Source organism: Alnus glutinosa, chromosome 3 (genome assembly GCF_958979055.1).
Source record: "Alnus glutinosa chromosome 3, dhAlnGlut1.1, whole genome shotgun sequence".
Taxonomy (NCBI): domain Eukaryota; kingdom Viridiplantae; phylum Streptophyta; class Magnoliopsida; order Fagales; family Betulaceae; genus Alnus; species Alnus glutinosa.
Window position 1 is genome coordinate 30,296,895 of NC_084888.1, and position 24,153 is coordinate 30,321,047.

Consider the following 24,153-nt stretch of genomic DNA (forward strand, 5'->3'; position numbering starts at 1 on the left):
CAGGAGAACCAAAAGTAGATAATATTGTATCGTTTGGGGTGTGTCATTACACATTTTCAAATCAAACATTGCTAAATATAGGACCCACGACATGTTTTCAAGAGAAACATGTATGTAAAAAAAATGTACAGTTTGTAGATGAAAATGTACATGCTTGATGATAAATTATTTTGGCGTTCTTATTAACAACTACTTACCTCATATGCTAAAATCTAAATTCGAAATTTCCAAAAAGTCAAGCTCCTTATTTTTGCATATCCACACTATAGTATTAGACACTCTCCTAGAACACAAATTCTAGTTACGCTTAAAACACTAAAATTTGATTTATGGGCTACAATGATTAATCACCGGCAAAGGGTAATTGAGCAGTTATCAATCATTGGTCGAGGGCTAATCGATCACTCAGTGCCCATAAATCATTTGGGCCATTTTCAAGTTCCAACTCTCAACTTTACTAAAATCCACTCGTACTAGAGTGTCCTAAGGTCCTAAAGGTAGCCACTTTACGGACCTATAACACATAGGTCTTAAAGGTTCCATCTTTAACACAAATCCCTTAAAGAGGTCACATTTTTCACCCTTTTAGCTCTAAGACCTAACCTTGTCCTAACAAGCCATGAAATTACAAACGGCATATAAGGTCTCAACCTTTCTTTAAAAACAACCAAAAACCAAACTTGATCTACACATTTAAACAGCACATTAAAGGAAAGTTAACTTAATAAATAGAAAATGGAGGTTATGGTTTCGGATTATACCTAAAAAGGGTATAGATTTCCTCCTCTAAAAAACCCTAAAAGGTTCCTTTCTCTTTCTCTCTCTCTAGGTAGCTAAGTGGTCGAGTAAATGACCTCTTTTAGGGTTCCTAACCTTTTTATAGGGCAAGGCCAGTGCTTTCACATGTTTTGGACACATTGATTTCGCATGTTAAGCTGTCATTAATCGATCACCACATTAGGAATGATCGACCATGTCACTGATCAATCACCACTTCCAAAATTAGGGTTTACAATATTCCTTAATCACACAATTTAATAAACAAAGGTCTTGATTACTCAAGGGTTTTTCAATTTCTTTGTCTCTCTCTCTCTCTCTCTCTCTCTCTCTCTCTCTCTCTCTCTCTTTCTTTTTTTTGTTCTATGCTATGGGAAAAGGAACAAGACTACAAGCAAGCGTTCAATATAGAATATATAACACAGAAGACAAAGGAATAAAACCACAACATTTGTGCGATTTAGCCTATTTAGCTGCAAGATGGACTCTTTTGTTTGTTTTCCTGTTCACTTTGGCGGCTTTCCATGAGTGAAAAGCATTGAGTTTGTTACATGTCTGTAATTCTTTAAGTATTCTGTTTGAATTCAGAATATAGAATGGAATTTGTATGAGAATCTAGAAGATAAAATGGAAATGAATGGATGATATTATTGAACTGAAGAAACTATTACAAGCCAATTTCGAGGATTGACGACCTCCCACTATTTCTAAGAACTAAGAGCATTACAGGAATTCAGCGTAAACTTCTTCTAAGGCCTTTTCCCTCTATATAACAAAGTTAAGCCCAACCAACTCATAACCCATTCTGTTATTCCAGCCTTAATCCACGCATTCAACAGCCTAAAACCCACGTGTTAAACAGCCCACGTGCCTTAACCCCTCAACCACAAGTTCAATGTATCTGGACACTCAAGCCAGCTGCAACCCACTATCCTGATACTCTAATCGCCCATCCACTGAGCACTTGACACATCACTTCCTCTTCTTCTTGAAACTTCCATCCTCTGTAATCACTTTCTTCCTCCAACATTCACCAGCCATCAACGACTATTATTCAAAAACAAACTTACTTCCTTTGGCATGTAACAACACCTCCCTTGTTCAAAACACCTTGCCCACAAGGTGTGGGTAGGTAGACCGAAGCCGGTGGTATGGTTCCCAAGATGCCTCCTCACAACCCAAGCCAGTCCAGCGAACTAAGAGCTCAACCACAGCTCTGTTGTGGATCTTCTGAGATCTGCGGTCAAGGACCTCCTCAGGTTCAGGCTGCACAGTGCCATTCACATCCACCGGAGGAAGGTGAGAAACAGCGGTGGTAGAATGACCGAGTTTAAGTTTGAGTTGGGAAACATGAAACACATGATGGATAAGCGACCCAGCTGGCAACTCAAGTTTGTAAGCCACTGTACCAACTTTCTAGAGAATCTGAAATGGCCCAAAGAATCGCGGGGAAAGCTTCAACTTCCGGCGAAAAGCAACTGAAGATTGCCGGTACGGCTGGAGGCGTAAGTAGACCCACATCCCAACCTCAAATGTCCTTTCTGTCCGATGAAGATCAATATACTTTTTCATTTGATTTTGGCTTTTCTGCAGGTTCTCTCGCAGAAGCTTCAAGATAGCATCTCGGGATTTCAATTGATCTTCCACAGCAGCCAATTGGGTTATCCCTAACATGTAAGTAAGCAGCCGGGGGGGTGAGTAACCAAACATTGCTTCAAAGGGAGTCATCCTCGTAGAATGATGAAATGAGGTATTATAGCAATATTCAGCAAAAGGTAACCATTGGACCCAATCTTTTGGTTTGTCACAAATCATGCACCGTAGATAATTCTCCACAAATTTATTAACTGCTTCTGATTGACCATCTGATTGAGGATGGTAAGCCAAGCTGAATGCTAAGAAAACCCCCTGCAACTTAAAAATTTCTGTCCAGAATTTACTAGTGAACAATGCATCCCTATCAGAAATTATAGAAGTAGGCAAGCCATGGATTTTGAACAACTGACTGGTGAATAATTGTGCTAATTTCTCTGCTATATAGGGATGTTTAAGGGGTAAGAAATGGGCAAATTTAGTTAATCGATCAACAACTACCCAAATAACACTATACCCAGAAGATAAAGGCAAACCTTCAATGAAATCCATAGAAATGCTGAGCCAAGGCCGAACTGGAATTGGCAGAGGTTGGAGTAACCCTGTCGGAGAAACATTTTCTGACTTCACTCTCTGGCATGTATCACATTCACGTATTAGCCGTTTAACATCAGCCTTCATCCCTGGCCAATAAAAATCCTTCCGAGCTCGAGTCATAGTTTTATCATAGCCCGAATGGCCAGCAACTGGACTAGCATGGACAAAATGCAAAACCTGCTCTCGGAGAGTTAACCCCACATACAATCGGTGCTTGTACAATAGGATATCATCCCTGATGGAAAATTTAGAGCTAGGTAAAACCCCTGTTTGAAATTTCTGCAACAATTCCTTCATCTCAGGATCAGTCAAATAAGAAGACTTAACTTTCTGCAACCAATCAAATGTAGGATAAGAAATAACAGCCAATGAATCTCTTCCTCATCTTTGCGGGATAAGGCATCAGCCGCCTTATTTTCTTGACCCCGCTTGTACTCCACTAGAAAATCATATCCTAGGAGTTTAGATACCCAACGTTGCTGCATAGGAGTCCCAATTTTTTGATCTAATAAGAACTTTAAACTTTGGTGGTCAGTGCGAATTTTAAAGGGATGGCCAAGCAAATACGGTTGCTACTTTTTAACTGCAGCCACTAGAGCAATGAGCTCATTCTCATAGGTAGACAGTAAGAAAAACCTGCCCTTAAGAGCTTGGCTAAAATAGGCAATAGGGTAGTGTGATTTTGCATCAAAACCGCACCAATTCCTTTCCCACAAGCGTCGCATTCAATTACGAATGGCTTAGAAAAATCTGGCAAAGCCAAGACAGGAGGTGTTGTTACTGCTTTTTTAAGATGCTCAAAAGCGACAGCAGCCTCCTCTCCCCAACTGAAAGAATTCTTCTTTAATAACTGCGTCAAAGGAGCTGCAATACTCCCATAATTCTGCACAAACTTCCTATAATAGCCCGTAAGTCTTAAAAATCCCCGCAAGGCTTTTAAAGACTTAGGTCGAGGCCAATCCAACATAGCCTTGAACTTTTGAGGTTTGGCTCTCACTCCTTCAACCAAAATTAGATGGCCCAAATAGTCTACCTCCAAACACCCAAATTTGCATTTCGACTGTTTTGCATAAAGCTGATTAGTTCTCAACACCTCTAATGTCACCCTCAAATGTTGTAGATGGTCTTCCATAGTTCGACTATAGACTAGAATGTCATCAAAGAAGACTAGAATAAACTTCCGCAGAAAGGGTCTGAAAACATCATTCATTAAGCTCTGGAAGGTAGATGGGGCGTTTGTCAACCCAAAGGGCATCACAAGGAACTCGTAGTGTCCTTCGTGAGTTCTAAAGGCTGTTTTAGGAACATCTTCTGGCCGTACTCGAATCTGATGGTATCCAGAGCAGAGATCCAGCTTAGAATAGATCTTAGAACCATGCAACTCATCCAGCAATTCATCAATCACTGGGATTGGAAATTTATCCTTAACCGTCTCATTATTCAGGGCCCTATAGTCCATACACATACGCCAAGACCCGTCAGCCTTCCTGACCAACAAAACATGGGATGAAAATGGGCTTTGAGAAAGTTTAATCACCCCTAAAGTCAGCAATTCCCTTACAATTTTTTCAATTTCTTCCTTCTGATAAAATGGATAACGGTAAGGGCATACACAAATAGGCTGAGTGTTTGGTTTCAATAAAATAGCATGATCATGACTTCTACTGGGAGGCAACCCAGTAGGTTCAGCAAACACATCTGAAATTCACCCAACATTTGTTGAACAGCTCCACAAAGCGGCTGAGCTGCATTGGGGCCTTCAACATCCAAAAGTTGCAACAAAATACCCTTCTGTAATGCACTGTCTTGTGCTGAATTCTGAATATCAACCAACATTGTAGGAGAAGCCAATCCTTGTAATCGAATCGTCTCCATGGCAATGGTGAATTCCATAGTCAAATCCTTAAAATTCCATAAGATTGACCCTAAGGAAACCAACCATTGAATCCCCAACACAACATCACATCCAGCAAGAATAATCACAAAGAAATCAGTATGAAACCTGAATTTCTGTACTTCAACCGCTACTGCTGCACATTTACCTTCACTTAAAATTTGCTCACCATTTGTAACTTGTACTCTTACACGAGACTCCTTACTCATTAATAATCTGGAACTCTAGACTACAAAAGAATCCAAAAAATTGTGAGTACTTCCACTATCAATAAGGATTATCACCCTTTTCCCACCAATTGTACCAATTATTCTCATAGTTTTAGGATGAGAACTCCCTGTAATCGCATGTAAAGATATCTCCGGATGCTCCTCATTGTAAGCATACTCCATTGAGTCCATCTCTGGCCCCTCCATTACTGGTTCAGGAGTTGGAATTTCACAAACTTCCAAACTCTCAATCACAAACAACTTTGGACTCTGACATTTATGGCCAAACTGCCACTTAGCATCACAGTTATAACACAATCCCTTCTTCCTTCTATCTTCCATCTGAGCTGGAGAAATCCTTTGAATAGGAACTGTTACTTTGGGCACCCCACCACCTGGTCCCCCCACAAAAGACTGAGTAGGAAGAGCTGTTTTAGGTAGACCCGAACCAGCCATATTCCAACTGGAATTTTGAAAACTTCTCCTGCCACTCAAAACGTGTTCCTCCTGAATTTTGACTAACCCATAGGCTGCTAGTAATGTTTTAGGCCCAAACATTCTAACAGGTAGCCTAATCTCCTCTTTCAACCCACTAAGAAAACAACTGAGTTTGTAGCCTTCAGATAAGTCTCTTAAATGGTTGGAAAGGCCTTCAAATTTAGCCTTATAGTCTTCTACTGAAGTCTGTTGTCGAAAGCGAGTCAATGACTCCATCGGGTCATCATAGGCACTAGGGCCGAATCTCTCCAAAACCCTTAGGGATAAAGTCTCCCAATTGGGTAAAAATCCCGATTGATCCATATCTTGGAACCAAATCAAAGCTTTGCCTTCCATGTTAAATGAAGCTAACACATTTTTGTAATGGTATGGAGTATTATACACACAAAAATATTGATTAGCTTTATAAAGCCAATAAGAGGGATCCTCCCCATTGAACTTAGGAAAAGACATCTTCACTGACCTGTGAAAATTGCCCAAGTCCTCCTGCTGGAATGGCTATCCTCCCTGACCATTGTCACCCTGGTAATGTCGCCACTAATCTCTATTATCTGGGTAATACCCAAATTGGTTGTGGCCTGGATGCATTTCAGCATTTCTGTTTTCCCCTCTATCAGTTGGTGGATACCCCCAACCATGATTTCCTCCATACTGCTCATCATGTCGAGTCTCTGAATAAGGTCTCCATTGGCTTGAATTTTGTTGGAAACCCCATTCTCTCTGCTTAGAACCACTGACCTCTCCTCTCTGATCTCGATCTTGATGAATTACATTCCTGTCCCCCCATTGAACAAATTCTGGGTTTTGTTGTACAGGAATAGATGGCACTGGAGGTGGGCTTCTTCTCCCTTGCGCCAACAAGCCAGAAATTAACTTCTCAATCCGAGCCTCCATGTCAGTAGCTCGCAAGGCCATCTTGGAATCTAACCTTCCCTCCAGCTCATCCACCATCAACTGGAACTTCTCTCCACTTTAATCCGCATTTCTCTTCAACACATTCATAGTTTCCGTTAGTTGATTAATTCGAGTGCCGTCAGCCATAGAAGCGCCAGAAAAGAGCTCTGATACCACTTGTTACACGTCTGTAATTCTTTAAGTATTTTCTGTTTGAATTCAGAATATAGAATGGAGTTTGTATGAGAATCTGGAAGATAAAATGGAAATGAATTAATGATATTATTGAACTGAAGAAACTATTACAAGTCAATTTTGAGGATTGACGACCTCCCACTATTTCTAAGAACTAAGAGCATTACAGGAATTCAGCGTAAACTTCTTCTAAGGCCTTTTCCCTCTATATAACAAAGCTAAGCCCAACCAACTCATAACCTATTATGTTATTCCAGCCTTAACCCACGCATTCAACAGCCCAAAACCCACGTGTTAAACAGCCCACGTGCCTTAACCCCTCAACCACAAGTTCAATGTATCTGGACACTCAAGCCAGCTGCAACCCACTATCTTGATACTCTAATCGCCCATCCACTGAGCACTTGACACATCACTTCCTCTTCTTCTTGAAACTTCCATCCTCTGTAATCACTTTCTTCCTCCAACGTTCACCAGCCATCAACGGCTATTATTCAAAAACAAACTTACTTCATTTGGCCTGTAACAGAGTTGAGCCTCTGCATCCTTAATAAAATGCTCCATTCTTCATTTTTAAATTTAATCCGGCTGATTGAGAGCACAAATAGTGAGAAAGAGAATCTCCTTCCAAGATTAAAGAATTTGTTCCCATTGAGACTGCAAATCTAAAAGCAAGCAAGGCAGCATAGGCTTCTCCTTCAGCAACAATATTGGTTGAAGATATAGCTTTGTTGAATTACTGTGCAAACAGCTAACACTTTTCCTTCTTCATTGCTAATAATACAACTCATTGAAAAATCAGGTCTAGAAGTTGCTTGCTTCTTTGGATCAAGAATTATTTGGACCAAGTCTGATGTTGAAAGATTTTCCAAGGAAGCTGATTTGATTGGCCAATCTGACAATCTCCATACAATTCTTGTTACATCACAACCAAAGAAGCCAAGAGATGCTGATAAGTTTTTTTTGATGAGAATGACACAAGGGACATCAATAATATTATTGCAAAAACACTTCTTACCATAGCCACATAAACGTCATTTAAAAATAAAAATAAAAACAAAAACAAAAAATATTAAAAATATTATTTTAGGGAGTGAGATGTATGGTGGTTTTGAAAAGTTGGTAACTAAAATAAAATAAAAAATGATTTTTCTGGTTAAACTTTGGCTAGTCTAATGGAAACGCGCGCTCTAAGAAACCTTTGCCTTGAAAGTCAAAACCAAAGGGTTTTGTCAACCAAGTGGATTGAAAATTATTAGGTCTTTTGATTACTTTTGACATATGGGTTAACTGTTTTAAGATAATAAATAAATTAAAAAGAAAGAAAGAAAATTTCAACAAGCTAGCTAGCAATTAATTGTTTTAAGTAAGATTAGGCTTATCCAAAAAGAGTGGATGCATGTTAATTAATTTTGATCATTACTTGGATAATTACTCTTAATTCAAAGTTAATTTGTTTACAAAATTTTTCTTGGCTCTCATGACTTTTGGTTTTGGTTATTTCTCATTCAGAAACGTCGGTGCACCTAAATTGAAAATAAATTAAAAGAAAATAAAAATAGAAACTTTAAATTTTTTTTTTTTTTTTTTTTTATCCATATGTATCTCTTCTTTCTACCATAACTTTCTTTTATGGGATTTGATTCTTGTACAACACCAATACAACAACTGTACAACAACCCCTCATATGAGGATGGGCCCCAGTATGTAGGACCCACCCTCATGTGAGGGATTGTTGTATTGGTATTGTAAATCTAACATTTTCCTTCTTTTATTCTTTTTCCCTCTAGGTTTGAAAATGAAACTTGTTCTCAAAAGTTTCTTTTAATATAGGGTGAAAGACCTTTTTAGTACATGTGGTTTAAAAATTTGATTTTTTGATACCTCAGTTTCAATTCACATCACAGATATATGGTACCTGGGTTTTGAAAAAAGACTGAATTGGTACCTCCGTTAATTTTTTTTCGTTAAAAAATTAACAGTTTGCCGCATGTCATAATGTAAAAAAATTAATAAAAAATTAAAAATAGTAAAACTTATAAGAAAAAAAAAAGTAAAAAAAAAGTTGAAAAAAAAAAAGAGGGGCGGCTCATGGCCGTTCCTATAATATAAAAGTTTTACTTTCTAACACAATCTCAAATAGGCTCTTCTACCTTCTTATATATAACATCACTTCAATCCGTGGATCAAGAAAAAGGGGCCGGGTTTCATATTAGATGTTAATTATGATCATCGCTAGGATAACAACTCTTAATTCAAAAATTGTTTACAAAATTTCATTTCTCTCTCATGACTTTTGGATATGGTTATTTCCCATTCAGACAAGTAATTGGGTGCACCTTAATTGGAAAAGAAAAGAAAAGAAATTCATATGCATTACTTCTTTCTACCATAACTTTATTTTTCTCTTTCCCTGCCTAGCTAGGCTTCTATCTCCTTGTTAAGTCACTTCAATCAGTGGAGATGCAACACATTTCATGTTAAATGAACGGTTCATATGGTGACAAGTAAAAAAATGTGCAATACTATATTATATATATATATATATATATATGGCAGCAGCATTAAAATTAAGAGGTTATTTTTTCAAAATAATATAAATAAATTTGCAATAATAAGGAAAATATATAGTAAAAAGCATAATATTGATGAGATCCAAAGGGCAGGGGGAGAGAAAAAATCTGATTTATTTTACGTGGGAATATTATTTCGTACTTGCAGCCATCGTCGTTTACCAAAACATAAATTCATAGAAGCTATTATTGTACACGTTAAAAGCAAATATCAATTCATGATGGTTACAGAGAAGAAGAGATGACGTTGAGGGTGTGTACCAAATACCAATCTTGAGGGCAATCGATTACAGTAGATATTTGAGTGGCAGAGGGAGCTTGGGCTTTTTTCTTTTTTTTTTAATTGGAGGATGCTGATGCCGACGTGGACCACATGATTGATGGTGAGAGGTGCATGAGCAGCCATGATACATCATACATCCTATGTTGCACTCTACTAGTATCCTTCACTAAACTTCCTTTTTTCTTTTTCTCCTCTTATTTCTTTCTTTTATTTTTCATATTAAAAATATTAATTAATTAGTTATATTGCCCATTTCTCTCTCTCTCTCTCTCACACACACCCATATATATATAATAGTGAATATGTTGTTTATCATTTCAAAGTTGTAAATGACTTGATATTATGTACACTATTAAATGCAACAAAATAAAATTTAAAATATAAAATAGATAATTTTGATTTCACTCCAAATAGAGAAAATCATATTCCGTCGTTATCAAGAAGAAAAACATAAAGGACTCATTTGTTTCTCTTTAATTAGTAGTATGAATATGACAATTATATATATATAATGCAATTTCAAGAATGAATCATTGGAAGTTATGTGTAGTTACTGAATTCTCCAATTTAATTTGGATTCTCATAATTTTGAAAATAACATTTACCTATCGAAGGAGAAGGACCATATTACATGTATACCAACATGCCTCGAATTAATGCTCAACTATTAAGAAAGTTCGAGTAGGCCTAAAATGATGCACATATAGCTAAGCTCTTACCAAACTCAAGGCCAACAGTAGAGTGCATTAGGATTTCAGGCACTCTCTATATATTTCTCACGTATTACTACATTCATGGACATGGATTCTCTTACCTCTTCTTGCTAGCTTTACTCTCTCAATTAGGGTTTGTACTGACTTTGGCATCAAAGTGCCTCCGGTTTTCGGACCAATGACCTTTTGACAACCCTCTTTTATTTTGCAGACAAAACTCCTACGTAGGGGCAGCTTGAAGTCACTGTAGATTTTCAGCAAGTTGACGAAATTAGTGTTTTATTGGATATGCCATACATATACTGGTATTGCCATCATTACATTACCCACACGGTCATCGATCAGCTGTTGCAGGAATTGCACCGCTACTACCAACATGATCACCAATGTATATTGTCTTTCATTCTCTATACGACTCTACCTCCTCCACCTGCTATTGTGCCCTGCACATCACAACCTCCATTGTGGATGTTAATTATCACAACACCATTGAGATAAATAGTCAATGCCACATGCCACCGACCCTTGAATATTGCATGCATCATTAACCACCATTTCTAAAAAGCTTATTTTATCATTAAAAAAAAACCACTATATCAAATGGTCTCTTTCAAATTCATTTTGATCAGCATTGGCTACTCTGTAAATAAATGTATTTTATTATAAGAGGACGGAAGTTGAACACTCTGTGTTAAAGTAGATTTTTGAACAGTTGAACTGGCGACAGAACTCTTATATATAAAATAGAAAATTAAATAGTCACATAAAGTACGCCGGTCCTAGAGTTGCGGTCAACACTCTATAAATACACACCCAATTGCACCATTAATTAACCGTAGGGTTAGGCAATAGGCAACCCCAGGCACATAGTGCATTATTTTGGTCTAGGCAACTCAATCTAATTGGCCAACCCATGTATAGCAAAGGTACATAATATATAGAGTGGTAAATTAAAGAAAAGTACTTAATCTCACCCTATGTCTATCTTTTATATTATTATTATTATTAGTGACAGAAAGGAAAAATGTGATAGGAGAACTTCATACTCAATATATACCAAAAACGATTTTGTTATAAAAATAAATAAATAAAAAAAAAATATATATATATATATATATATATACGAACATGCATCCAAATATAGAGAGTATAGAGCAATAGATCATTTCGAATATATATAGGGGAGACTCATTTCTTAGTTGACTTTCTTCATCTCGCCCCTAGCTCGTATAGTAGTGCAAGGCCTTTGGTGATATATAGTAATACAAGAAATGAGTGAAGTGTAGTGGTCCTTGTCCTCATCAAAATGCCTCAATCTTCCATGTTCAAACAAGCATGATGAGGATTGAGGAGTTGGAGTCCCCCTATTTTAAACCTACATAATTCATATATGGATGTGCATATGCACATGCATTTACTCACAAGACAAACAAAAAAACTATATTAAAAACACAAGGATGAAAAGGCATGTGTGTGTGTGTTTATCTCTAGTTCTTGTTGGTCTCTTTTTCTTTTCTTTTTGTGACAAACAATTAGAGATAGTAATTCCATCTTGCTCATCTATTATCATGCTAAAATGTTCTGTTGTTGAGAGTCACAATCTTGTTAATCTAATTAACCATGTCATGCATTCCCTCAATCGTGATTTAATTAGCTCATTCCAACAAATTATAAGATGAAAAATGTTATTTAGTAAACTGTTTTATGACTAGGATAACTTGTGTTACAATTTTAAGTGTCCCACATAGCTTAAATACAAGTTTAACTATGTGTATATATATAAGCTATTTGGCATCCTCCCATTACAAGCTGTTTTTCAATGTGAGTTTTTCCTAAGGTTTGCATCGACTTAACTTGACAATGAAAATTAGTCAACCCTTGTTAATCCAAAAGCTGATTTGACAGTCGTACAATAGTATACTAAATAGCACTAAGAAGCTAGCGTTGTGATAAAAAGAAAAAATGTATATAATTACATTTTGGTCCCCAATCTATTGTGGGCTAGTAGGTTAATTGCCAACTAGTAGAAGTAAAGGGACCATGTGAAGTGGCTGAGCTGAAGTTGGACAAAATACCACCACCACCACCTCCATCATCATCATTATGATAACACCGCCGAGTGGATGAGAGAGATAGAGAGGGATATCGATGGATGGTGGTGATGATGATGATGATGATGGAGGAGAAGAAGATGAAGCCAAAATGGGGGTTCATTTTCCAAATAAATGAGCATGGCTTTTGGTACTCGATTACATGAAGAAAAGGCGACAAAAGAAGGACCTAACCACATTGACTACTCACTCTTCATCCTCAATATATGCCCCGCTAATCCCTTTCCTTCCAAATTCCTACTCATTTTCTCTTGGCTTCTTGCCCTCATTCAATGCCGGCCTGCACGTGATTTTGCACGTGAACACCATATGCCTTCTTTTTTTAGTTGGAATTGCATGTGCTCGCGATAGTGGCACATGTAGAGATTACAAATCTTGTAATTAAGAGCTAGTGTTGTTAATTAAGGGTACTACAGTTTCTATTATATGTAAGTTCTTTACAAACTATATAATTACTATCACCTGAGTTTGTAAGATTCAAATTTTTCTATAAATGTGAGAGAGCCTTTATAAGACCCACCTATTCAAACAGGAGGCTACATATATACATATATATATGCTCATGCAGGCAGATCCATAGAAACTCTCTCTCATTTATTGTTTATTCAAGTTTTTAAAGAATTATAGTAAAAGTTATACCACCCCGAATGTTTTTCAATCGAAAAATGATATTTGGCCACCCCACGTACGACACAACTATTGGCTTTTTTTTATTCAAATAAATAGAAACCATGTACGTAAGTCGGTAATTATGTTATGGGTGACCAAATATCATTTCTCTTTCCCATAACTAAAGTACTAATTACCTGCTATGCAAGTGGCTCCTTTTGATTGGTTTGGCCCACGGGATTAATAAGTGGTTACGTGTCTAAACAAATCAACTAATTAATATTATATTTGCATGGCAATCTAGGCAGCATAACAATAAAAGGAAGTTTGGTTTGCCTCATTATCTTCTAAAATAAATGCAAATGATGGCTAAGCACAAAAAGCTTAGCTTTTGGAGAAGATTTCAACACGTAAACTCGTATGTAAAGGAGACTATTGGCAACGCGGTGTCTGCTTAATTTTCAAACACCCACCTTTTTCATTAACAAATGTTTAAGATCGAGTTGGTCTTCATAATGAATCAAATTATAACTTTTTGACCACAGATGGAAATGCCGTTTATGAATTCAAGCGAATTTTACGGCCTAGTTTTCATGTACCCGATCGAGTATATATATATGGCCTATTCATTATAGTTACTAGTAAATCAATCATATCACCAGTAAATTTAATTAATTGTTTAATTAGTGGCTAATTACATATTACCGGACGGTCCAACAGCTAGCTCTATATATATGAACCCTAGAGCTAGTATGTACGTGCAGGTCGGGCAGAATGAAGAAAATGTCCAAGTAGTTTTTCCACAGTAATGATGGCATACATTTGATTACACCACATGACCATGTGCCTTCCATTTCAAGGCGTATACGTAACAGGAAGGACCCCCAACGGTTTTGAAACGGAAGTGGAAATTTTCTAAAATTCAAAAAAGTGACTGGGTGCACCCCTGTTCTGTGTGCCCCAGCTCAATGTACATCCCCCTTAAGTCTCTGAGAGAAAAAGAAAGTAACCCAAAAGGCCAAGGAGTGAAATGAAACCCCTAGCTCTTTATTCATCTTCTTCTTCTTCTCCAATATTCTTCGTCTATTGCTGGCCTTTGTAATCATGAGTCTTTGTGCCATCATTGCTATCAAAAGCCTCTCTCTCTCTCTCTCTCTCTCTCTCTCTCTCTCTCTCTCTCTCTCTCTCTCTCTCTCTCATGTGAAGATACAAACACAATATCACAGCTAGCTAGCTATATGGCTCTTCACTCACAAAGTTTCCTATTTAAAGTGTAAGAACCTATCTCTTTAAAGCCACCTTTTTTTTGTTCTTTCTCAAAGCTTTTCATTCATTCATCTCTTTAAAAAGAAACCCAAGGTCTCTTCTATTGCAAGTCTTTTCTCAAAATAGAGGAACAAAGATGTGCTTTAACTCTTCATCCATCCTACGTAGTCCCTTGCATTCTGCTTTTTGCCATCCACGGCCGTCAAAGAGACAGAACCTTCGACTTGGCCGGCTTTGCAGGTTCCACATCTTTACTTCCTCCACCAATTCTCTCTCTCTCTCTCTCTCTCTCTCTGTTTCTCTGACAACAAGTTGTGTGAACTAATTAATGCAGGAGAAAAAGACTTTTGAAAGAAGCAAAAGAGAAGAAAAGGGCGAGGGTGGTGATCATGAAGGCAGAGATGGAACTCAAGAACTTGAAATTGTACATGGAGAACCGGAGCATCATAGAAGAGAACGAGAAGCTGAAAAAGAAGGCTCTGCTTCTTCACCAAGAGAACCAGGCCCTGTTATTTCAGCTCCAAATTAAAAAAAGCTCTCTCAAGACCAACAGCGACATCAATCGCTGATATGAATATATGCAGAAACAAAAAGAATAGGAAGGAATAGGAGCCTGAGCTAGCCTCGATCAGTTCTTTGATCTTTAGGGGGGAGTCTCAACTTCTCTATATATATCTCCTTTTTTTCTTTCTTTTTTTTGGTTTTCTTTGGGGTATATTAAGTTTCTTTAAATAATTAGGGTGGGAAAGAATAATAGGAAATGGGTTTATTAGCCTTTTATTATGAGCATGATAATGCAGAATGATTCCACTTTGTGTATTTTTTTTATGGGTATTATTACAGGGAATATGGTGTAGAATACTACCACTATGCATGCAGTGGTTCCATAAAATCTTGTGCTATTGAGCTTTTAGAGAGAGAGAGAAAGCATGCATTGAATGATGGATTAATTAGCAGATAAGAAATCCTGTTTTGGCTCGACATTAATATAATGAATAACATTTCTACAGTAGCAAAAAAAAAAAAATCTACAATTAATTTGAAGTCTTGAAGATCATCAAGCACATGAAATTGTGTTCTGGTTAGCATTGCTTGTATACTCTTCACTTTCTCAAAGTTGGACAATTGCCTAAAAAGTAGCCTGTTTAAGGAAAACCCGTAAAATCTCGTAGCCCCAATGAATAGCTTAATTTTTATGTTGAATGAGCATTTCCATGGCCTCCAATAAAGGGCTATTAAACTTAAAACGGATTGCAAAGAAAATAGAAACATATTGCAGCTTTAGTGTGTCTGGACATGTAATTATAAATTATATATAGAAATTGATGTACGGACGAGCTCTTATTAGGACTTGCAATTTTTGACATGATCCGCGAACCTAATACGAAATTAACGAATTAAAGTTAAGGGGTCTTATTCGTTTAATTAAATTGGTCGGGTTAGGCTTGACTTGCGTAATATTATACTCATGCTTCGGCACGACCTGAACCCAACATGCACTATAAGGGTTGGAAATTAAGTTTTTACAGAACCCGTGAACCAAATACAAAACTAACACAAAATTAACGAGTTCGAGTTGAGGGGTCTAACCTATTTAACTTAATATAATTTTATACTCGTGCCTCGACCCAATTTCATCACACAAACACAAGTTGTCACTCCTAATGAATACTATACACAATCCAGAACCCAAGTTTTCATGAGTCACCTAAAGGAAGAATTCACCATGTTAAATTGGGCCAAGGATAGTTTCTCTTTTAACTCAAACTCTCCGTTCTCTCTCCTGGCCTCCTGAATAAGCCCTTCCTTATACCGCCATGGGAGGGAAGCTCCAAGCTTCCCTTCCCTCCTTTTTGCATCCTTTTATCTTCTATCCTTCTTTCTTTTTCTTTTATTTTTGCCTCTTTTGAGGTAATTATCCCGCTAGAGTTTCTTCTAGCTTCCTCTCGGAGGTCTATCCACTTCTGGGTTTTCAACTCATGAAGATATGTTTCCTGCTTTCTTCCTGCAAATTATGGCCATCTGCTCTCCTCTTTGTGCTGTTAGTCGGAGTTGTTAAGGTTTGTAGATCTACTTTTTTGAAGTTAGATCTGCTCTCCTTTGCCAGTTTTTGCTCAACATGCACGTTCCAGCTGTGCTCCCTGGTGTCTTCCACCTCCGCCATTGTCACTGGTGTCTCCATCTGCCGCCTCCTCACTGGCGCGTGTGGCTCATGCCCCGCCGCTACCTGTGTTCCTCCTCCACCTCGGCAATTTCCATTGTTTTGCAGTGTTTTTTTTCTGTATTTTTGTGTCTGTTTTGTTGTTATTATTTTCTGTTTTGGGCTTTAGACTCTCAGTTCTTGTTAAGTTAGATCTAGTTGTTGAGTCTTTTGTTGTTGGGTTTCTTGCTGTAACTGTTCTACTTCGGCATTTGGCAGTCTTTGTGAAACAACAACCATCTTTTGGTGGTTGTCGTTTTTACTGGTTGGGGCTCTTTGAGCCCTTTTGCCATTTGAAACCGCTTCGTGCGGCCCCTGTAGAGGCCCGGCTCATTTGTGATTCTTCTGGACTCATAGATGATAACCATTGCCTACTGTTACTTTGTGCTTATAATTTGCTGTTATGTCTGTTGTGGTTTAGTTGGTGTGAGGAGCCCACCCCCTTTTTATTTTTAGGCTCAGTCACTTCTTTTTCTTTTCGGATCAGAAGTGAGAAGTGGTAAAGATTCCCCTATGTAACCTTTTCCTTAATCAATTAAAAAAAAAAAAAAATTTGGGCCAAGGATCAAGAATGAAGCGAGCCTCAGCAAGAATACAACCACCAATGAGTGTGCCCATACTATTTTGCCCCGTGTGAATAGACCTGGGTGTTGGGTTTACCATTACCGATTTTCAACTGAAATAGTCCGGTAAATCAGGTAATTACCCGGCATTTTTCCGCGTAAGCCTAGTTTCGAAATTTTCGGATAAATTGAAAAAGTTGGGTACGTAATTGGGGCATGTGTATTAGACTAGATCTTTAAGAATTGACGCAACACAGCTAGGAAGTCATTAAGAATCTGAAGTTATGATCTTAAAGGATTGGGGTTAAATAGTGTTGAACTCTAATAACCGTAAACAAATTATAAATCATAAACTTACTACCATGCCTCATTATTCTGGCTGTTAAAAAAAAACTAATGCTGAAAGACAACTTAGACAAGAAATTTAGCAAGTTACCTGGCTTGATTCAGTGGATCAGTAATTTCAATTGATTTTGAGTTGAACACGAGAGTGAGAGAGACAGAGAGATGACAGATGAGAGTGACTAAGGTGAGAGAGAGAGAGAGAGAGAAAGAGAAAGACGGGCGGCTGGGCAAGGCAGGTTTGGGGGAAATAGAATCGACGAATCGTTCAACAGGTTTAGGAGAAAATAAATCAAGTAATATATATAGAGTATCTAAACAGCGTTGTTTTACTCGTTATCAAAACAGTGTCGTTTTGATAATGAGTCAAACGACGTCGTTTAGAAATGGTCGGGTCGGCATCCGACGGAAAAATCTTTTCACCGATTACCGATCAACTAATAATTCGAAAAAAAATATTTTTTTTATTTTCGATTTTTTTATCATACGGTAGGCGGTTTGGTGGTGGGCAGTAATCGAATAATTTGCCTACCGCTACATGTAAACACTCTGCAAGAATTCCGACTCCAAGATGACCTTCACATGACACAATTTCTTTTTCTTTCTTCAATTGATGAATTTGCATTTGACATTCTTATAATTATTAACAATCATGGTTGGTAGAAACATTACTCATTATCAAATCTATTAACCAATTAAATTCCTTTATAACATCAATTAATTCAAAATTTTAAAATACAGGAAAACTTCGCTTACCCCTTGATTTTTTATTATTTTTGCAATCTTACCCTCAATCTTTAAAATTTGCAATGTCAGGTCATCATCTTTCAAAACTTTGCAATTTCATGTATTCGTTAAAATTTTTCATTAAATCCTAATTTAGGATGACAAAAATTCTAAAATACTCCCATTTTTTTTTCTTTAATTAGAAAAAAAAAAAAAAAAAAAAAAAAAAAAAAAAGGAGAAGGTCAGCCGTGGGTTTGGTCTGTTTTACTTATTTTGGTGAATAATAAGGAATGGTAATTCATTGGAGCACAAATTGGATTTTGACTTATTTAGCTAATATGAGCTATTTAAAGCATCGATTGGAAATGCTCTAACTTCGAAGTCAGAAAAGGAAAGGGAATAGTGGAAAATTAGAGGAGAATAAGGGAGATTTACCAGTACGTTTAGAGAGAATTTAGTTGAGAGCTTTACTTATGTTTATAGAAGTCCACGTTAAGGAATAAGTTATAACCCTAAAAGAAAAAAAAAAAAAAAAAAGAGCAATGCTACGTGCCACATTGATGCTTCGTCTGTTTTGACGGAAAACGTTTTCCATAAAAACATATTTTTCAACGTTTAGCACGTACGAAAAATCACAGATATTTTTTTATACTTTCATTCAATCATATTAACTTATAAAAATTAATTTGTATTCACAGTATACAAACATTAATATAAAATAATTGTTTAGTAGTAGTTCGATGATGGTCTAAGGGTGTCTCAGTAGTGGTTGGATGATTGCCCAAGAGTGGCTCAGTGGTGGTTTGGGGGACTCAGCAGTGGCTTAGTGATAGTCTAGGGTAGGTTGGCAATGGTCAGGGGTTGGCTCAACGGCGGTCCAGGCAAGGCTCGATGATGGTCTAATGTGGCTCAGAGGTGATCTTGGGGTGGCTCGGTAGTGATCCAGGGGTGGCTTTGTGGCAGTCCAGAGGTGGCTCAGTGATAGTCCAAGATGGCTCAACGGAGGTTTGAGGGTGGCTCAGTGGTGGTCTAGGAGTGGATTGGTGATGATTCATAGTAGCTCGATGATGGTCCAAGATGGCTCGATTGTGGTCCAAGGTAACTCGATGGTGGTCCGGGGGTGACTCGCTGATGATCTAAGGTAGCTTGGGGGTGGTCCAAGGGTGACTCAATGGTGGTCTGAGAGTGGCTTGACGATGATCCAATGGTGGCTCAGTGATGGTCCAGCTGTAACCCGAGAGTGGCTCAAAAACAGTTTGCAGTGGTTTGGTAGTGACCCAACAACGGCCCGGGTCTGTCTAGATGGTCCAATGATGATCCAACGGCTTGAGAATGAAAAAATCAAACTCATAAAATGAATTACGAAATTTGAAAATGTAAATCATTTTTTGAAACTAAAAAAGATTTTTGGCCAAACCAAAAATATTATTTTTGGTCACACCAAACATCGAAAAATACGAAAAACATTTTTTATAAATATTTTACGCCGAGACAAACGGAACCAAATATCTATTAGTACAAGTAAAACTCTCAACTAAATTATATTTATTAGTCCTATAACATATTTAAAAATTAATAAATATAAAGTATAAGAATTATTAATTACACAACGTAAGATAATGTTTATTCGTTATCAATTATCAATTATAGAAATAGTTAAATAACAGAATATTAGTTATGAGAGGGACCAACTGCACAAGAAAGTAGAAACATAGATAAGCACACATGCACGTACCTGGAGACATCAACCCACAAAGCTCTGAAAATCCAAAGACCACCATTTAATTAATCCTTTGTTCCTATGATCCTATCTTATCTCACTGCAGTCCAGTGAAATAGGATTCTATTTCTCTCAATTGAAATGGATAGTTGTCCCAATCGATTAGGACACGTAAAGCAGAGACAATTGAGTTAATAACTAAGCTTCCCTCTTTAGGTAAAGTTAATGATAATGAGCACTATCATGGGAAGCAGCAACAACCAAATCAACAGACTCAGTGCCGCAAAAGGAAATAATACTCATATCTATGACTAAATACTACAGATTTACTGCCATAAGAAGTAAAACCTGCTAAATGCATCATATTAACTTTATTTATGATTTTATAATGGGTAAAAAGATCCAAAAGACAAAAACTAGTACTTCAAAACCCAAACCAAGAATCTAGAACAAGGAAAACAGACTAGTACCGGTCAATCAAGATAAAGTCCTCGCTGTTGAGAACCTTAACAACTTTTTCTCCAACAAAATTCTCCCGGCCAATTTCGTTCACCAGATTCACAAATTCTACCCTCTTTGCCAGAGAAAGAGGTACATATGGGAGCCTGAAAACCGGCCTTACAACTCCAAGTTGAGCGAGAGCCGTGTTTAAGCCAATGGGATTAGGCTCATGAAAAAGCCACTTAATCAGAGGCATGAGCTTCGCATTCAGTGAAGGGTTCTTTCCTCCAAAGATGAGTTCCCGCATTAAACCTGGAACCAAGTTGCTAGCAACAGATATCACCCCAGTTGCCCCATGGCTCCATCTAGCATCATGGCACTCATCATCATTGCCACTCCACACCACTATACCATTCTCTGTATACTGTTCAACCCGATCATTTCCAGTACACTCCTTCACACCGGCAAAGTTAGCACTCCCAGCTATAGTGTGAATCACACGTGGGGGAATATCTTGGCCGGTCCGTGAAGGCACATTGTATATGATCGTAGGGCCCATGGATAGAACACTTTCGAAGTGAGAAACCATGCCCTCCAAGGAGGTTTTGCCATAGTAAGGATTAATGTGAAGCGCAGCATGCATTCCAACAGCAAAACCCTGTTCAGTGGCATGAATTGCTTCCCTTGTGGAATTGCTTCCAGTGTTTCCAATTACCTTGATAGATCCACCAAAACAGTTAACCGTGTGGCCAATAAGCATTATATGTTCATCCCAGCTCATCAATTGCCCTTCACCAGTTGTGCCACCGACAATAACACCTTCAACACCATCGACAATCTGCATGTTCACCAAGTCATCATATGCTTCTAGATCGAATCTACCATCAGGTAGGTATGGAGTTTTGATTGCAGTTATCAATTTAAGAGACTTTATACTCTCTGCTGATGTCCTGCAAACATAGGAAGAGAATAACTACATTCTATTGGACCAATTCTCTCAAAAAGAGAAGTATATATTTATCATCTTCAATTTTTAATACCCCACAGCTACAATACAACAACTATTACTGTGAAAAGAAATTAAAATTTATCATCATTCTATTTGCTGACAAGGTTAGATTTATTAACACATAACCATACACACATGGAGCAGCACAAATGCACACTGATGATTTGCAACACTCATCAGTCAAATGCTGGATATTTTTATACACATATAGATACATTTCATATGATGACGCAGTTCTATTCAAACAATAAATGCATATAATTCAAGCTTTCTTCTCAAATAAAAAATAAAATAAATAAATAAATCTTTGATGTTATGGAAATGTTCTATAAGCTTTTCTTTGAAAACGCAATCAAAAAGGCAGAGCTGTTTCCTGTCAAACTCTTTAGTGCATTATATGGGCACATACCCACACGTTGCAAAAGATTAAGTACATAAGGCATTACAAATAGCACAACCCAAATATTTTGATATGAAAATGCAACGATACAGGATATATAGCTTGATAATTTACCTATTTTTAGATTCTAAACTGCGCATTGGAAGATGGAAATTAGGTATTACAGCAGCTCGCGGAGACCTCCACTTCGCATTCCTACCTCATACCAACAGAGGAAACGACATTAGCAAACAAACCAAAACAGAGTTTGTGTTAGTAGCATCAAGCATAAGCAAGGCAAAAGAAACCTCGTACTGGGAGAGATCATCAAGACATCAATCCATAGATAAATAACTAACACAAAAAGGAAAGGGCTCCGGTTTATTTAATTAATATTTAAAACCTCGCACCAGATAAAATAAATGAACAAATACATAACAAAACGATTTTTAGTTTATTAATTAACAAACAAACAGAGCAGAACAATTGATTAAATTAATCAGATTAACCTCTTATAGTTATCCCCATAGTTGGGACGCGGAGAACACAAGCTATAGCTCTTCAACGTAGCCATTTCTTCGCCTACAGACAGCGAGCAAGCCCGGATCCGATTACCAGGTCGATCCGACCCAAATAAAGGTTCGAAAGACGCGGGACTGGATGCAAAAAGCGAGTACGGGGGGAGGGGCAGAAGTGAGATTTTCAGTGAATCGGAAGGGCGATAATGTTGTTGGAAATGCAGGGGGTGAGGATCGTGGCGAAGGGTGTTTGGTTAAGGGAAGTGAGGAGGTTGGCGAGGCGGGCCATGTACGTTGGATTGTGGAGAATGAGTGGTGGATGTTGGCTCGAGCGGAGAGGGCAATGGAGGCTGCGCTAGAGAAAGAGTACCCTGTGTCCTTTAGGGTTTTGTTTTGTTTATACTGAGCCGGGCTATGACGCGTGTTACAAACTTCACGTGGTCACTGCTTTTTTCTACTTCTGTTCCTTTATCCTTTAGATTTCAGTTTTTTAATTTAAAAAATGGTCGGAGTGGTATGGCTCGTATGGTGGGCTTCTCGATGGGAACCCAACCTGTCCAAGGTCTGCTTGGCGGACCTTTAATGTTGTGATCCTTGGATATGACCCAAATTTGAGCTGAGTATCGCTATTTAATAAACCGATATACAATTGTATTGTATTGTCGTGTAATTGAGATAATGTGATAGTAAAAATTGATTATTAATTTTATTTTTTGTATAATAACATATTTTTATTATCACATTATCAATTTATATGACAATTATATAACAATCTGCTAAATAGCATTACTCATTACAAAGAGCTAGTTTTACCAAATGATTTTGTTATGATTATTGAGTAGTGTCATTTAGTAGATTCAAGGGCGGCACCAGCATTTGAGATTTGAGAAGGCAAAATTGAAAAAAAAAAAAATATATATATATATATATAGGAGGACAAAACTAAAAAAATAAAAATCTTAGGCATAAAATTTTCATTTTAATTTTTTTTTTAAGGAAAATATGGGGCCCAAGTCAATGGTGGCTCCGCCCCGAATAGACTATTATAAAACTTGATGATGTGGTAATGAAAATCAACCTTTAAATCAACACTTATTAAAAAAATTTAATGGTTGATTTTTACTGTCATGTCATCCCAACTCTCAAAGAATTAAGGCTCTATTTGTTTGAAAAATTATTTCTTGTCTTTATTTTTTTATTAAAAACAAAAATATAAAGAAACAACTCAAATTCAAACACTTCTAAAAATACAAAAGCATTTTTTTATTTTTACGTCTCATCAAAATACTTTTTCAAACCAAAACTAAAGTGATAGACTATAATTGGGTAGAACATAGATAATACATTAACAGACAGAGATAACTCGAGTGGTAGATTCTAATCAGAAATTTAGATAAAACGTTTGGATCATGACTAGGCCAAATTTTGGTCAAATTCGATCCTAATGGCTCCTTCATTGGTATTGACCATCTGCTCATGTAACGCCAATAGACTAAATCTTGAAAATCAAATTAATTAAGATAATAATAAGACTCGATATGCAACGCCTCCAAACCGCTAAGGATTAGGTTCGTCCATTTTCATACACTAAACTGTAAAGATTCGTAAGGTCTACCAACAACCTAGCTAATATGCTGAATTTAATAACAAAAATAATAAAGATTTTAAAACTCAGAGCTTTAATAAATGCGGAAACAGTTATTTGGAAATGAACAATTATGTTTGATTCAATAATTGAAAATCTAAAAAAAAACTAAATTTATTGTGCAAGTGCACTTATTAAGGTAACAGAAAAATAATATCCTACTGCTAGCCTAAATCCCATCCCGGCCGCCTAGGTCTCTCTGTTCATAACTTGAAAACAAAACAAAAATAAGAGGTGAGCAAGAAATGCTCAGTAAGACAACCCTCAACCATAAAACGATTGAGTTAACTTCATTTTCTTTAAAACAATTATTAAAATACACTTGAAATCTAAATTTCTAGAACACAATTCAAAATTCGGCATTTTACTTAACATATAAAAATATCCGTTAACGATT

General features: G+C 37.1%; 2 protein-coding genes across 2 annotated transcripts; one reads left to right on the top strand and one right to left on the bottom strand.

The window, feature by feature from the left end:
* The first annotated feature begins 13,734 nt into the window (after positions 1 to 13,734).
* LOC133864291 (protein LITTLE ZIPPER 2-like) lies at positions 13,735 to 15,283 on the top strand. The gene is made up of 2 exons (XM_062300574.1): positions 13,735 to 14,452; positions 14,547 to 15,283. The coding sequence occupies exons 1-2, from the start codon at positions 14,349 to 14,351 to the stop codon at positions 14,779 to 14,781; spliced, it is 339 nt and encodes a 112-aa protein (XP_062156558.1). The 5' UTR covers positions 13,735 to 14,348; the 3' UTR covers positions 14,782 to 15,283.
* Positions 15,284 to 20,113: 4,830 nt separating this feature from the next.
* LOC133864122 (4-hydroxy-tetrahydrodipicolinate synthase, chloroplastic) lies at positions 20,114 to 22,545 on the bottom strand. The gene is made up of 3 exons (XM_062300347.1): positions 22,103 to 22,545; positions 21,729 to 21,809; positions 20,114 to 21,155 (listed from the first exon to the last, which is right to left on the bottom strand). The coding sequence occupies exons 1-3, from the start codon at positions 22,165 to 22,167 to the stop codon at positions 20,228 to 20,230; spliced, it is 1,074 nt and encodes a 357-aa protein (XP_062156331.1). The 5' UTR covers positions 22,168 to 22,545; the 3' UTR covers positions 20,114 to 20,227.
* Positions 22,546 to 24,153: the final 1,608 nt, after the last annotated feature.